This window comes from Mobula hypostoma, chromosome 30, assembly GCF_963921235.1.
Source record: "Mobula hypostoma chromosome 30, sMobHyp1.1, whole genome shotgun sequence".
Classification (NCBI taxonomy): Eukaryota; Metazoa; Chordata; class Chondrichthyes; order Myliobatiformes; family Myliobatidae; genus Mobula; species Mobula hypostoma.
The window spans coordinates 6,962,916-6,979,934 of NC_086126.1; the positions used below are offsets into that span (position 1 = coordinate 6,962,916).

General features: G+C 51.7%; 1 protein-coding gene across 1 annotated transcript; it reads right to left on the reverse strand.

Moving 5' to 3' along the window:
- Window positions 1–816: 816 nt before the first annotated feature.
- tmem223 (transmembrane protein 223) lies at window positions 817–15,337 on the reverse strand. The gene is made up of 3 exons (XM_063036198.1): window positions 15,329–15,337; window positions 8,741–9,821; window positions 817–3,494 (listed from the first exon to the last, which is right to left on the reverse strand). The coding sequence occupies exons 1-3, from the start codon at window positions 15,335–15,337 to the stop codon at window positions 3,202–3,204; spliced, it is 1,383 nt and encodes a 460-aa protein (XP_062892268.1). The 3' UTR covers window positions 817–3,201.
- Window positions 15,338–17,019: the final 1,682 nt, after the last annotated feature.

Here is a 17,019-nt window from a genome sequence, read left to right on the forward strand (position 1 = left end):
CGGGGGGGGGGGGAGGAAAGAGGTGCGTATCCAGGATTGGAGAGGCTCAGGGAGAGGTGGGGGGGAAGGAGACGTGAAAGAGACTGGGGTCTCCGGCTCCAGTTACACTGGGTAGTGGGCCGCTGAGGGAGGACCACGCCACGGTGGGGGCAAGAAGGGCGCGTGTAGCACAACTGTTGTCCGCAGAATCTCAGACGGTGACAAGGAGGCGTACGGGAGTGAGGTAGATCAGCTGATTGAGTGGTGTGGCGGCGAAAACCTTGCACTCAATGTCAGCAAGACCAGAGATTTGATCGTGGACTTCAGGAAGGGAAGGGGGGAATAAAAAAAAAATCGAGGGCACACACACCAGTCCTCGTTGAGGGGTCAGCAGGGGACAGGGAGAGCTGTTTCAAGCTCCTGGGCGTCAACGTCTCAGACGATCTGCCCAACACATGAACTACGAGGGAGGCGTGCCAGCCGCCATACACCTTTGGGAGTCGGAGGAGACTTGGTACGCCACCAAAGACCCTTGCAAATCTGTACGGACGTACAATTGAGCGCAGTCGGACCGGGTGCACCACCATCTGGTCTGGAGGCTCCAGTGAGCATGGCTCGCACGAGGGCTGAGGAAGCTTGGAGACTCAGCTCTGGCACTACCCTCTCCACCGTCAAGGACAGCTTCTAAAAGGCAACGCCTTCGCAAGGCAGCATCCGTCACGGAGGGCCCTCACCATCCAGGACGTGATCTCTGCTCAACACCACCATCCAGGAGGAGGTACAGAGGGAAAAGACACGCACTCAACCTCTTAGAGCCTTCTTCCAGTCTCCAACTGGATTTCTGAGCGGTCCGTGAACCCAGTGGATACTATAGAGAGTGCAGACGAGACTTACAAGGAAGTTGCCTGGATTGGAAGGCGTGCCTTACGAGAGTAGGTTGCGTGAACGCGGCCTTTTCTCCTTGGAGCGACGGGGGACGAGAGGTGACCTGATCGAGGTGTATAAGATGATGAGGGGCATTGATCGTGTGGATAGCCAGAGGCTTTTTCCCCAGGGCTGAAATGGCTAACGTGAGGGGGAACAGTTTTAAGGTGAGGGGATGTCAGGGGTAAGTTTTTCCACACAGAGTGGTGGGCGTGTGGAATGCACTGCTGGCGGCGGTGATGGAAGAGGATACAATAGGATCTTTTAAGAGCCTCTTAGATAGGTACACGGAGCTTAGAAAATTAGAGGGCTGTGCGGTAGGGAATTTCTAGGCAGTTTCTGAAGTAGGTTACATGGTCGGCACAACATTGTGGGCCGAAGGGCCTGTAATGTGCTGTAGATTTCTATGTTCCATGAACCCGTGAAAGCTCACCTCTTTTTCAATGTTATCGATTTATTTTTCTGACTGGTAGGTTTCTATGCCTTCAGACAGAATTGCTGCCGCAACACATACAAAATTCACGTCAGCAATAATAAAACCGATTCTCAGGATACAGATTGAAAAGGGATGCAGTAGTCCTTGACAGGGGACCTGATCGTTCCTGAAAATACGGTTTCTGAAACACCGTTACAGTCGCACAAACGGGAAACTGAACCTCGTGGGGGGGGTGGTTTGCAAAACAGAGTTACAGAGATTTAACAGACCCTGGAAATCCAGACGAACACACACACACACACAAGACGCTGGAGGAACTCAGCAGGCCAGGGAGATGAATAAACAGTCAACAGTTCGGGCCCAGACCCTTCATCAGGACTGAGAAGGGAGGGGGAAGACGCCAGAATAAAAGAAAAGTGAGTGGAGGGGAAAGGAGGCTAGCTAGAAGATGACAGGTGCCTATCACTTCACCCTGGGTCCTGTCCTCCTCCTTTTTCTCCTGGGGTCCACTCTCCTCTCCTGACTTTTCCCACCCACCTGGCTTCACCCAACGCCTTCCAGCTAGCCTTCTTCCCCTTCCCCACCCTCCAAACCTTCTCAGAAGAAGGGTCCCGGCCCGCAACGTTGACTGTTCACCGTTTTCCACAGATGCTGCCCGACCTGCCGAGCTCTTCCAGCATTTTGTGTGTGTGTGCGTTGCTCTGGATTTCCGGCGTCTGCAGACTCCTCATGTTACTGGGGGCGGTGGGGGGGAGAAAAAAAAATGTACAGTCCAGATAAACGACAAAGATACATAAGACTTCAGTCAGACTGCAACGGGATTTGCCCTGTCACAGGAAGGACGTGGGGATTGTGGAGAGGGCGCAGAGGGGTTACCAACATGCCACCTAGATTCAAGGGTATGAGCTCAAAGGTGAAGACGAACGTCCTTGGGCTGCTTCCCTGGAGGTATGGTGCATTGTCATCTGCTCTGCGGTGACCACAAGATCCTGTTTACAGTCACTATTCTATAGATTTGCGCAGTATGCCCGCAGGAAATAGAATCTCAGGGCTGTATGTGGTGACATGTGTGTACTCTGGTAACGTATGTACATTCCTAAAATTTGCACATTCGGACGGAGGCGCAGCGTAAAGAGTTTGGACTCCTCGCGCACGCGAGGGATGTAAGAAATAAAGCCAATTCAGTCCAATAATGAGTTTTTACTTTGAACTTTGAAGAAGCCGCAGAGAGTCGTGGACACATCACGGAAACCGGCCGCCCCTCCGTGGACTCTGTCTGCATTTCTCACTGCCTCAGTAAAGCAGCCAGCGTAATCGAAGATCCCCACCCATCCTAGACATCCTCTCCTCTCCCCTCTCCCGTCGAGCTAAAGATAAAGCCTGAAAGCATGTCCCACCAGGCTCAGGGACAGCTTCTACCCCACTGTCGTCAGGTTTTAAACAGCCCTCTTGTACGATAAGATGGACTCCTGGCCTCACGACCTACTTCCTTATGATCTTGCACTTCATCCTGCATTCTGTTACTGTTTTCCCTTGTTCTACCTCAAAGCACTGTGAAATTGGACTGATCTGTATGAAGAGGTACCTACAAACGTTTGTACAACAAGCTGTATTGTTGTGCTGTTTCTCCAGTACAACATTGTGGGCCGAAGGGCCTGTGATGTGCTGTAGATTGCACGTGCCAATAATACACCAAGTCCAGTTGCGTTTGCGTTAATGTCTCTGTCCAGTCCATCTTCAGCGCCCGTATATCGCCACTCAGTGACGGCGGATTATCGGAGAGACGGAATCTTTGAAGGGAGTGACAACCTGCCCCGGGTTGTTCCTTCGGGCACGCTGGCCGGGCGACCGACGAGCTCGGCTCAGAGCGACCTGTAGGCGCCGACGGTGACGTCGAAGAGGCCGGGATGGTGGAACTGCCCGCGCCCGTCCAGCAGGTAGTACAGGCGGTGACCCCTGACCTTGAGGGGGATGACCGAGGCCACTTGGTGGCGGTGCGCCATGCAGGAGAGGTCGCGGAGGGGCACCCGGAAGGAGCGGCTGCCCCCCAGCAGCCGGTGGCTGGAGATGGTGACTTCCTGGCCTCCCCGGTGGAGCACGACCCCGCAGACGGACCGACGGGAGAACGCGGAGCCCGCCGCGAGGATCAGGCACCCTAAATGAGAAAGAGAACCACAGGACAAAGTGATCACAAAACCACAGAAACTGGACTTGCCCATCCAGCCCCTCACCTCGTACTACCCAATGATCCAGCCACTAGACCGCATAAAAGCCAAGGAAAGGAAACATCCTCTCCTTATCTACTCTATCTGTGTCTTCTGGTCCTAGACTCCCCCACAATAGGAAACATCCTCTCCACATCCACTCTATCTGCGTCCTCTGGTCCTAGACTCCCCCACCGTAGGAAACATCCTCTCCACATCCACTCTATCTGTGTCCTCTGGCCCTAGACTCCCCCACCATAGGAAACATCCTCTCCACATCCACTCTATCTGTGTCCTCTGGTCCTAGACTCCCCCCACTGTAGGAAACATCCTCTCCACATCCACTCTGTCTGTGTCCTCTGGTCCTAGACTCCCCCACTATAGGAAACATCCTCTCCACGTCCACTCTATCTGTGTCCTCTGGTCCTAGACTCCCCCACTATAGGAAACATCCTCTCCACGTCCACTCTATCTGTGTCCTCTGGTCCTAGACTCCCCCACCATAGGAAACATCCTCTCCACATCCACTCTATCTGTGCCCTCTGGTCCTAGACTCCCTCACTATAGGAAACATCCTCTCCACATCCACCCTATCTGTGTCCTCTGGTCCTAGACTCCCCCACCATAGGAAACATCCTCTCCACATCCACTCTATCTGTGTCCTCTGGTCCTAGACTCCCCCACCATAGGAAACATCCTCTCCACATGCACTCTATCTGCGTCCTCTGGTCCTAGACTCCCCCACTACAGGAAATATCCTCTCCACATCCACTCTATCTAGGCCTTTCAATATTCTCCTCAATTCCTTCAAGTAAGGGCCCAGAGCAACTGAACTCTCTTCATATGATAATCCTGTCATTCCTGGGGTCATTCTAGCGAACTCTCTCTGGACCCTCTCCAACGCCAGCACATCCTTTCTTAGATAAGGGGCCCAAAACGTCTCAGAATACTCCAAGTGCGGTCTGACCGATGCCTTATGAAGCCTCAACATTACATCCCTTTCTGGTTTTAGAAGACAGGGACAGGCCATTCGGCCCACAATATTGTGCCGGCCCTGCTTAAAAAGTAAATCAAAAAACACCCAAACTCCATGTCCATATCCCTCCACCTTCCTCACACCCATGTGCCGATCCAAACGTCTCTTAAATGTATTTGCCTCCACCACCATACCAGGTAGTGCATTCCAGGCATCCAGCACTCTCTGAGTAGAAAAAGTTACCCCTCACATCCCCCTTTGAACCTACCCCCTCTCACCTTCAACACAAACCCTCTGGTGTTAGACATTTCAACCCTGGGAAACAGATACTCCCTGTCCACTCTGTCTATGCCTCTCATAATCTTATAAACCTCTATCAGATCTCCCCTCAGCCTCCGACGCTCCAGAGAAAACAACCCAAGTTTGTCCAGCCTCTCGTGATAGCACACACTCTCTAAACCAGGCAGCATCCTGGTGAACCTCTTCCGCACCCTCTCCAAAGCCCCAATGTGCTCCCTATAGTGGGTGACCCAAACTATGCACAATACTCCAGATGTGGCCTAACCAGAGTTTTATAAAGCTGCAACATAACCTCCTGACTTTTGAACTCAATGCCTTGCCCGATAAAAGCAAGCATTGCATTAGCCTTCTTAACCACCTTATCGACTTGTGTCGCCACTTTCAAGGAGCTATGAACTTGGATCCCAAGATCCCACCGCACAGCAACACTCAAGGTCCTTGCCCTGAACTGTGTACTGTCTCCTTGCATTTGCCCCACTAAGGCGCAACACCTCATATTTATCTGGGTTAAACTGCATCTGCCACTTCTCTGCCCATGTCTGCAGCTGATTTACATTGCACTGTATTCTTTGCTGGTCTTCTACACTCCCACAACTCCACCAGTTTTGGTATCATCCACAAGCTTACTCACGCACCCATCCCGGTCACTTATATACATCACAGATAGCAGAGGGCCCCGGCACAGATCCCCGCGGAACACCACAGGTTTTCCAGCACCTGCGGCTTTTTTGCTTGCATTCCGCCCGGGCACCTTGTCGCCTCCTGCACGGCAATCCCTCTGTAGCCGACACACTTTTATCTGCCGCCGTCTTGCCTTGCTCTACCTCAGTGCACTGTGCAATGATCTGATCCGTGCAAGACAAGCTTTTCACTCTGTCTCGGCGCACGGGACAATATTAAACCAATTCTAATCCAAATTCCAAATGGGGAGGCACGGTGACGTAGCGGTCAGCACGACGCTTTACAGTACCAGCGACCCGGGTTCAATTCCCACCGCTGTCTGTAAGGAGTTTGTACGTTCTCCCCGCGACTGCGGGGTTTCCTCTGGGTGCTCCGCTTTCCTCCCACACAGTCCAAAGACGTTCTGGCTGGTAGGTTAATTGATCATTGTAAATTGTCCTGGGATTAAATCGGGGGGGTTGCTAGGTAGCATGGCTCAAAGGGCCGGAAGGGCCTATTCTGCACTGTATCTCAATCAGTAAATAAAGAAATTCCGGGAATGCAGGAAGGAAGGAATTTCCAGACCAATCCCGGAGGAAATCCAAACCTCCTGCCCAAACATTTCAATCCGAGAAAGTCCACTCGCACCTCAGGAGGCTACAGAAATCAGCCACGTCCCCGTCGACCCTCAACAAAATTTTACCGACGCGCCGCAGGGGGCGTCCAATCCGGACGCACCGCGGGCAGCTGCTCGGCCCGTGACCGCGACAAAGCTGCGGAGGGTCGCGGACACAGCTCAGCTCATCACGGAAACCCTCCTCCCCTCCGTGGAGTCTGTCGACACTTCTCACTGTCTCTATAGAGCAGCCAGCGTAATCAAAGACCCTACCTACCCCGGATATTCTCTCTTCTCCCCTCTCCTCCAAGACACAAAAGCCTGAAAGCGCGTCCCACCAAGCTCGAGGACGGCTTCTACCCCGCCGTTATCAGAGCACTGAACGGTTCCCTAGGACGACAAGCTGGTCTCCTGACCTTAAACCTCACTCACCCCAACACTGAACTGATTCCACAACTTACGGACCCACTCTCTAGGACTCTACAACTCACGCTCTCAACATTATTTACGTTTTTTTTTGCTTTTTTTCTCCCCCTCTGTATTTGCACAGTTTGTCTTTTGCACATGGGCTGTTTGTCGGGCTTGGTGTGTAGTTTTTCACCGACTCTACTGTGTTTCTACTGTGAACGCCCACAGGAAAATGGTCTCACACGGCTCCATACACGTACTTTGATAATAAATCTACTTTGAACTTGGAAGAGGCGCAGGAAACAGACGCAAAATGCTGGAGGAAGTCAAAGTAAAATTTATTATCGGAGTACATACATGTCACCACATACAACCCTGAGATTTGTTTTCCTGCGGGCAAATCTATAGAATAGTAACTGTAAACAGGATCAATAGACAACAACCTGTGCAAGTGCAGATATCAATAAATAGCAGTAAGTAATGGGAATATGAGATAAAGAGTGCTTAAAGTGAGATCATTGGTTGTGGGAACATCTTAGTGGATAGGCAAGTGAGTGTAATTATCCCCTTTTGTTCAAGAGCCTGATGGTTGAGGGGTAGTAACTGTCCCTGAACCTGGTGGTGCGAGTTCTGAGGCTCCTGTACCTCCTTCCTGTTGGCAGCAGTGAGAAGAGAGCATGGCCTGGGTGGTGGGGATTTCTGATGATGGATGCTGCTTTCCTACGATAGCGTTTCATATAGAGGTGTTCAATGGTTGGGAGGCCTTTACCAGTAATGTACTGAACCGAATCCACTACCTTTTGTAGCATTTTCTCCTCAAAGGCATCGGCGTTCCCATACCAGGCCGTGACGCAGCCAGTCAGCATACTTTCTACCTTACACCTATAGAACTTTTAAAAGCAGGCACGAGGAAATCTGCAGATGCTGGAAATTCAAGCAACACACACAAAAAGTGCTGGTGGAATGCAGCAGGCCAGGCAGCATCTCTAGGTAGAGGTACAGTCGACGTTTTGGGCCGGGACCCTTCGTCAGGACTAACTGAAAGAAGAGATAGCAAGAGATTTGAAAGGGATCCCAAATGATAGGAGAAGTCAGGAGGGGAGGGGTGGATCTGAGAGCTGGAAAGTTGATTGGCAAAAAGGGATACCAGGCTGGAGAAGGGGGAGGATCATGTGGCGGGAAGCCTGGGGAGAAAGAGAAGGGGGGGGAGGGGAGCCCGGAGGGTGGAGAGCAGGCAAGGAGTTATAGTGAGAGGGACAGAGGGAGAAAAGAGAGAGAGAGAGAAAATAAGTGGGAAAAAAATAAAAAAAATATATTTAAAAATATATTAAATAAATAAATAAGGGGCGGGGTGGGCACGTGGCCAAGTGGTTAAGGCATTGGACTAGCGATCTGAAGGTCGTGAGTTCGAGCCCCAGCCGAGGCAGCGTGTTGTGTCCTTGAGCAAGGCACTTAATCACACATTGCTCTGCGACGACACTGGTGCCAAGCTGTATGGGTCCTAATGCCCTTCCCTTGGACAACATCGGTGTCGTGGAGAGGGGAGACTTGCAGCATGGGCTTCCATACAACCTTGCCCAGGCCTGCGCCCTGGAGAGTGAAGACTTCCCAGGCGCAGATCCATGGTCTCGCAAGACTAGCGGATGCCTTTACTTAAGGGATGGGGTGTGAAGGGGAGGAGGGGCATTAACGGAAGGTAGAGAAGTCAATGTTCATGCCATCAGGTTGGAGGCTACCCAGACGGAATATAAGGTGTTGTTCCTCCAACCCGAGTGTGACTTCATTTTGACAGTACAGGAGGATGTGGATAGACATATCAGAATTTTGCTAAGTTTTTGACGACGAGCCGAACCTCCGCAGACTCCTGAGGAAGTAGAGGCACTGTCGTGCTCTCTTCGCAATGGTATTTATATAACGAGTCCAGGACAGGTCCTCTGACATAGAGGCACCCAGGAGTTTAAAAGCGACTGGCAGCATCTATGGAAAGGAATAAATAGTTACTGCTTTCAGAATGAGATCCTTCATCAGGACTGCCTGACTTGCTGAGTTCCGCCAGCATTTTCTACACCGTTCTGATCTTGCACCTTATAGTCTACCTACAGTGCACTTTCTCTGTAGCTGTTACACTCTGGTATTGTGCACTGTGGAATGCATAGCACGCAAGCTTTTCATTGTACAAGAGTATTCCACTCCGATCCAGGGAACCCCAGTTCCATCAGTGTGGTGTTAAGACTTACCCACAGTCAGGCAGGAGGCGGTGAAGCCGTATCTCCACTTGTCTGAGCCCAGGTTCAGGGCGATCCCGCCGATCTTCGGCAGCCCCTCTGCTCGATCGCCCACCAGCACGGTCTCCTCGTAGCCCGTGTCCCTGAGGGAGGTGAAGGCCAGGTGGGCCAGGTAGGCCCAGAAGAGGGCCTGGGTGCCGCAGAAGAGGCCGAGCAGGCGGAAGAAGTGGGGCCTGTGGTTCCCGAAGAGCGTGACGTCCCGGGGCAGGTCAGTGCTCACCGGCCTAGCCCGTGGCTGGCTTGGCCAGTGGCGGTAACTCCTCGCCGGGTTCCACCAGGCTCCCCTCCCTGGGCTGAGGGGAGTGACGGGGGGCCGGAGCCGGCAGCCAGCCCCCCATTGGGGCCACCTTCCCACCACAGTGGTGCAGGCAGGACCCCGGGTGACGGGCAGCAGGCTGTCCCCTCCCACCATAGGGCTGCCCAACACACCTGTCCCGAGGCTGACCACTGACCCTGCCCCCCGACATCCCTGCGACCCCGTCCTAAGACAGAGCACTGACCCTGTCCCAAGGTGTCCTGGTGTCTGCGTCCTGAGACTGGTCACTGGCCCCGTCCTGCAACTGCCCATCGACCCTGTCCCAAGACTGACCACTGGCCCAAGCCCAGTCCCTGTCCCTGTCCCAAACCATCCCAGTGTCCTTATCCCGAGATTACCCACTGACCCTGACCCGAGACTGCCCAGTGCTCCGGTCCTGAGACTGACCACCGACCATGTCCCGAGTCTGCCCAGTGCCAGACACCACACTGCCCCTCTCCCCACACAGCCCTGCAGCCGGGTCCCTGGGCTCTCACCCCCTCTCCCCGCGGCCCCAACGCCTCCTCCCCGGGCCGGCACGCCGCGCCCGCGGCCTCCTCCGCTGCGACACGCTCCCGCGGAGCCCGGGCCTCCCCTTCCGGGAGCCGCCGGCTCAGTGGAGCTGCGACAGAGCCCGGCCATCGATCGGCCCCGCCGGTCAGGCTCAGGACCGTTCCAGTAGGCCCCGCCGCCACCTCGCCTCTCAACCGGGTCAGCGGGCGGCCTACCGAGCTCCCCCTAGCGGGCGGAGGCGGTATTGCACCCGGGCGTCCCCATGGCTGCACAGGAGGATCCCACCGAGGCCTGAGCCTGGCCTGTAAAACAGGGAGGGGTTTTTCAAAAAGCCTTTATTCAGAATCCCCGGTCGATTGCTTCTCTTCGTAGTGTTTGGGTTAAAATGGCGACACACAGCGACTTCTCCGGCTCCCAATAATTGTACTAAATTTAAATTCCTTGATGCTACTTCAAAGTCTCTCATAAATAACCCCGCTCACTTTCTCTGCAAGGTCTGCGCTCCTCTCCCAAGAATTTCTGTCCCTCTCGCTAAAGCTCCAACTCCCAGGATCTCTGTCCCTGTTCTACTCATCTCCCCACATCTTGTCCCCCTCTTCTTGACCTATCACATCCCTCCTCAAAACTTATGCCCACTCCGTTGTCTCTTGTTTGCCTCCCCTTCAAGGATTTCTACCACTCTCTATTGCCCTTTTACTCTGGATCTCTGCCCCTCTGTTGCCCCCACTTCCCAGGATATCTGCCCCTCTCTGTTGCCCTTTTCCCCAGGAGCTCCACCCTCTAATGCCCCTCTCCATAAGACCTTTACCCCTCTATTGACCTGTATGTTGCCCCTCTTCCCAGGATCTCTGACCCTCTCTTTCCTCCCCCCAGGATCTCTGCCCCTCTATTGCCCCCCATCTCTCTCTGTTTCTCTCCCTGGGATCACTCCCCACTCTATTGCCCCTCTCCCCCTCCATTTCTCCTCTCCGGAGGATCTCAGCCCCTCCCTCTTGTTGTCCCTCTCTCTCTCCCCCCCCGCAACCTCTACCCTCTCGGGTCAGGAGGCCATTCGACCCATCCCCCATGCCCTGTGCAGAACCCACGACCCACTAGGCAGTGGTTGCCGGAAGAGAGGAGGGCTGGGATGGAGGGCGTTTGGGGAGGGAGGCTCCGGACCTTCAGGGCTCAGGAGACCGGGCAGGGACGCAGGTGTCTGAGGTTCTCAGCAGGGAAGAAGCAGCAGAGAGACTTGACCAGAGCTGTGGGACAGGGGGAAAGGTACTGCCATCTTGAGCCCCTTGGGTATTTGATGATGATGATTATGAGGACACGCAGTCCTCTTTTATTGTCATTTAGTAATGCATGCATTAAGAAATGATACACTATTTCCTCTGGTGTGATATCACAAAACACAGGACAAACCAAGACTGAAAAAACTGACAAAACCACATAATTATTGGGACTACGGGAGTGTTACTTGATCGGAGAGGATCTGGAGAAAGTTGACAGGAATAATCGTCAGAATGACAGTATTAATGTGCTGTACGGGGAGCATTTGACATCTCTGCAGTTTGGAAGAATGAAGGGGACGTCTCACTGAAACCTCTCGAACGTTGAAAGGGTGGACGTGGAGAGGATGTTTCCAGTAGTGGGGGGACCAGAGGGCACAGCCTCAGGATAGAAGGGCTTTCCTTTGGAACGGAGATTAGGAGAAATTTCTTCAGCTCGAGAGTGGCAAATCCGTGGAATGCATTGCAGCAGACGGCTGTGGAGACCAAGTCATCCAGTTCTGGGCGCCTCACTATAGGAAGGATGTGGAAGCATTGGAAAGGGTACAGAGGAGACTTACCAGGATGCTGCCTGGTTTAGAGAGTGTGCATTATGATCAGAGATTAAGGGAGCTAGGGCTTTACTCTTTGGAGAGAAGGAGGGTGAGAGGAGACATGATAGAGGTGTACAAGATAATAAGAGGAATAGATAGAGTGGACAGCCAGCGCCTCTTCCCCAGGGCACCACTGCTCAATACAGGAGGATATGGCTTTAAGGTAAGGGGTGGGAAGTTCAATGGGGATATTAGAGGAAGGTTTTTTACTCAGAGAGTGGTTGGGTGCATGGAATGCACTGCCTGAGTCAGTGGTGGAGGAAGATACATTAGTGAAGTTTAAGAGGCTACTAGACAGGTATATGGAGGAATTTAAGGTGGGGGCTTATATGGGAGGCAGGGTTTGAGGGTCAGCACAACATTGTGGGCCAAAGGGCCTGTACTGTGCTGTACTATTCTATGTTCTATAATTAAAACGGAGGTTGGTAGGTCCTTGGTTAGTCAGGGTCAAAGGTTACGGGGAGGAGGCAGGAGAATGGGGTTGAGGGAGAAAGTAAATCAGCCGCCATGGAATGGCAGAACAGACTCGATGGGCTGAATGGCCTACTCCTGCTCCTGCGTTTGATGGTATCACATTGATCAATTGAGACCAGCCCCTCCATGCCTACGGTTCAAGTTCGGGATTTCAGTTAGAACTTCGTCCATCGTGACTACTTTCCACAGAACGACCCTTGTCTGAGGAACAATTTAGTGGGGTGCAGTTTCTGGTGAGTGAGCGGCCACTGGTTTAATCGGGGTGCACAACACTCGCCGTGATCAAGGCCCCTCAGTCAGCGCAGGAACAGACAGCAAGATAAGGCATAGGAGCTGAATTAGGCCACTCGGCCCATCGAGTCTGCTCTGCTATTCCATCATGGCTGATTTATTATCCCTCTCAACCCCATTCTCCTGCCTTCTCCCTGTAACCTTTGATGCCCCGACTAATCAAGAACCTATCAACCTCCGCTTTAAATATACCCAACCACCTGACCTCCACAGCCGTCTGTGGCAACAAATTCCACAGATACAACATCCTCTCCCTAAAGAAATTCTTCCTCATCTCCATTCTAAAAGGAAGTCTCTGTATTCTGAGGCTGTGCCCTCTGGACCTTGACTCATCCACTATAGGAACCATCCTGTCCATGTCGACTCTCTTGAGGCCTTTCAAATCTGATGGATTTCAGTGAGATCCCCCCTCAGTTTCTAAATTCCAGCGAGCAGAGGCCCAAAGACAACAAACTATCCTCGTGCGTTAACCCTTTCATTCCCTGAATCATCCTCGTGAACCTCCTTTGAACCCTCTTCAATGTCAGCACATCCTTTCGTAGGTTATGGGGCCCGAAACTGTTCACAATTCTCCAACTGAGGCCTCACCAGTGCTTTATAAAGCCTCAACCCTTGCTTTTATATTCTAGTCCTCTAGAAATGAATACTAACATTGCATTTGCCTTCCTCGCCACAGACCCAACCTACAAGTTAACCTTCAGGAATCCTGCACGAGGACTCCCAAGTCCCACTTCACCCCTGATTTCTGAATTTGCTCCGGCTGAGAAAACAGTCGGCACATTTTTTTTCTGTCAAAAGTGCACTACACTATATTCCATCTGCCACTTCTTTGCCCATTCTCCTAATCTGTCCTGCAGACTCTCTGCCTCCTCAGGACTACCTGCCCCTCCACCAATCTTCGTATCTTCCGCGAACTTGGCCACAAAGCCATCAATTCCGTCATCCAAATCATCGACATATAACGTGAAGAGAAGCAGTCCCAACACCGACCCCTACAGAACACCACTGGCAGCTAACTAGAACAGTCCCCCTTTATTCCCACTCTTTGCTAATCTTCTATTCATGCTAGTATCTTTCCTGTCATAACGTGGGTTGTTATCTTGGTAAGCAGCCTCATGTGTGGCACCTTGTCAAAGGCTTTCTGAAAATCCAAGGAAGTAACATCCCCAGATACATACAAAAATGCTGAGGTTCCTCCAGTAGTTTTTATGTGTTATTCTGGATCTCCAGCACCCACAGCATCTCTTGGGTTTAACTCTCTGATTCTCTGACAGAATTTTGCTGGTGGAACACAGCAGGCCAGGCAGCATCTCTAGGAAGAGGTACAGTCGACGTTTCAGGCCGAGACCCTTCGTCAGGACTAACTGAAGGAAGAGCTAGTAAGAGATTTGGAAGTGGGAGGCGGAGGGGGAGATCCGAAATGATAGGAGAAGACAGGAGGGGGAGGGATGGAGCCAAGAGCTGGACAGGTGATTGGCAAAAGGGATATGAGAGGATCATGGGACAGGAGGCCCGGGGAGAAAGACAAGGGGGAGAGGGGAAGCCCAGAGGATGGGCAAGGGGTATAGTGAGAGGGACAGAGTGAGAGAAAGAATGTGTGTATATAAATAAATAACGGATGGGGTACGAGGGGGAGGTGGGGCATTAGCAGAAGTTAGAGAAGTCGATGTTCATGCTATCAGGTTGGAGGCTACCCAGACGGAATATAAGGTGTTGTTCCTCCAACCTGAGTGTGGCTTCATCTTTACAGTAGAGGAGGCCGTGGACAGACATGTCAGAATGGGAATGGGATGTGGAATTAAAATGTATGGCCACTGGGAGTTCCCGCTTTCTCTGGCGGACAGAGCGTAGGTGTTCAGCAAAACGTTCTCCCAGTCTGCGTCGGGTCTCGCCAGTATATAGAAGGCTGCATCGGGAGCACCGGACGCAGTATATCACCCCAGCCTTGTAGTTATATTCTCTCATTCAGGTCTCTGCCACTGGTGAATACAGTACGTCCCGTCCCACCATTGCCCTCGCCCCCAGCAAGCTCTCCTGCCATCTCACTCTTTTAAACTCAATGAAATAAAGGGATAAGCTACGTAGAGTCATAATCCCAGGTGTGGCCTCGCCCACACCCGGTATGACAACAATAAACCTCTCTATTTTTAAACTCAGAGCCCTTTGCAGAAAAGGGCAATTGCCTTTTTCTCTCTCGACAACCTGTTGGACCTGCCTGCCGACTGTTTGCATTTCAGACACTTCAGTGCCCTTTCAGTCTCTCTTCCCATTTAGATAGTAGCTTGGCTTTTGGTTTCCCCCGTCCAAGGTTCACAACACTCAGCTCCGTTTACCCGTTTTCCGTCCACTCAGGGTAGCACCTCTGGTGGGGGAACATGTCGCGTCCTTTTCAGGGCGGTTCGTCCACCTTTGGTCCCCACCTGGCACTCAGCTCTCACCTGTGGCTCCCCGTAGCTGTTTGCACGCGACAGCGGCCACACCCCGGGCAACGGCTTCGACAAGCCGGCTAAACCAGGTGAGGGTAGCCGACGGGTCTCAGACCCTCGGTGAGATAGGGAGTTGTCTACCCCAGCATGTGAGGACAGACTCCGGCGGATTGAGCGGACAAGACTAACGGAAGGTCCAACGGTCAAGAAGGCGGTCTCTGCGAGCGTCGTGGAATGTGTAGAGCTGGACAAGACACAGAAGACGTCCTGGTCGTCCACTGCGCCTAGTCCCATCTCCAGCCATCTCGACTCTGTCTTGCCACTGGATCCAGATGGGAATTGGGAAGAGAGAGTGAGGCTGACGCTGTGCAACTCTCCCTCGCTTATATCCAAACCACACACTAGTCTCGACACCATCATCATGATTAATGGTGTCGAGGTCCTCATCGACGTCAACAATGGACAAACACCACAGCGCACCAACAGGACCTTCGGCCCACGATGTAGTGCCAAACCAAGTAAATTAGTAATCAAATGGACAACTAAACTAACCTGCCTACACAATGTCCATATCCTTCCATATTCCTCACATCCATGTGTCGACCTAAATATCTCTTAAAAGTCTCTAATGTTTCTCCCTCTACCACCACCCCCAGAAGCACATTCCAGGCACTCACCAATGCCATAGTAATGCATGGTTATTTGAGTTACTGTTGCCTTTCTATCAGCCTGAACCCGTCTGGCCGTTCTCCTCCAACCTCTCTCAATAACAAGGCATTTTCACCCACAGAACTGCCACTCACTAACTTATTTTTCGCACCATTCTCTGTAAACTCTAGAGATCGTTATGCATGAAAATCCCCGCAGTTTCTGAGATACTCAAACCACCCCATCTGGCACCAACAGCCATTCCACGGTCAAAGTAATTTAGATCACATTTCTTCCCCCGTTCTGACGTTTGGTCTGAACAACAACTGAACCTCTTGACCGTGTCCGCGTGCTTTGATGCATTGAGTTGCTGCCACATGATTGGCTGATTAGATATATGTATTAATAAGTAGGTGTACATAATTAAGATTATATGCTGCTGCAGAACCACAGTATCCTCATTACAGCTGGTCTTGCAGTGATTTTCAAGTCATTGGTAACAGTGGGAATCTTGTACACTGTTCCAGATCAATAAGTAATGAACGACTGCAAGAACAGATCCCTGCACTATGTGGCTAGCTGCCCCTCCCAGCCTGAACAGAACTCATTTACTCTAACTACACAGGTCGATAGGGTGGTGAAGAAGGCATCTTACATGTTTGCCTTTACGAGTTAAGGCAATGAGCTCAAAAGTCAGAAAGTTATGTTGCAGCGTTATAAAACTCTAGTTAGGCTGCATTTGGAGTATTGCATATGTTATGTCTTGTAACTCCAAAGCATAAAACTAATTGAAATAAAAACATGGAGCCAGGAGATAATTCATGCATGTTCGTCTTTACTTTAAGCGAGGCATGCACGTATGATGTGGCGTGATGACGTAAGCCATTTACATACTTTTACACTGAACCTGTAATGAATTATGTAGGCACCAAAGAATGCTTAATCAAAGAATATATTTACAATATTACTGAAATATTAAATACATAACACCCCTCTATGCTTAGCTATAAACACCAACTCAATATAGAATGCATTTCTAATTATGTACTTATTGAGATACAGCACAGAATCGGCCCCTCTGGCCTTTTGATCTGCACTGCCCTATTCTAATCACGGGACAATTTACAATGACCAATTAACCTACCAAGTGGTATGTCCTTGGACTGTGGGAGGAAACCCATGCGGTCACAGGGAGAACGTACAAACTCCTTACAGACAGCGATAGGAATATACACACACACACACACACACACACAATGCTGCAGGATCTCAGCAGGCCAGGCAGCAGCTATGGAACAGAGTAACCAGTTGAAGTTTTGGGCTGGATAAAAGGACTGGAAAGGAGGAGAAGGGTGGAGGGGAGGGGAGGAAGAAGAACAAGGTGACAGGTAAAACCAGGAGAGGGTAAAGTAAAGAGATGGGAAGCTGATAGGTGACAGAGATAAATGGCTGGAGCGATGGGAATACACACACACACACACACAGTGTGACGGGATGGAGATATGTCTCTACCAAAGGCGGTGTAAGGTGCTCTTTCTCTCTGCTGGCCTGCAGGTCACCCTTGGGCAAGATGTAGCTCCTGCTTAGCCCCCCCCCCCCGCCCGACCACCACTGACATGTGGAGCCAGGAGAGTAGGTGGTGGGTGGTCATATGAGCAGCCGGTGCAGATCACAAGTCCTGGTTATGTGACCACTGCCGCCGGCTAAACAATCTCTGAAG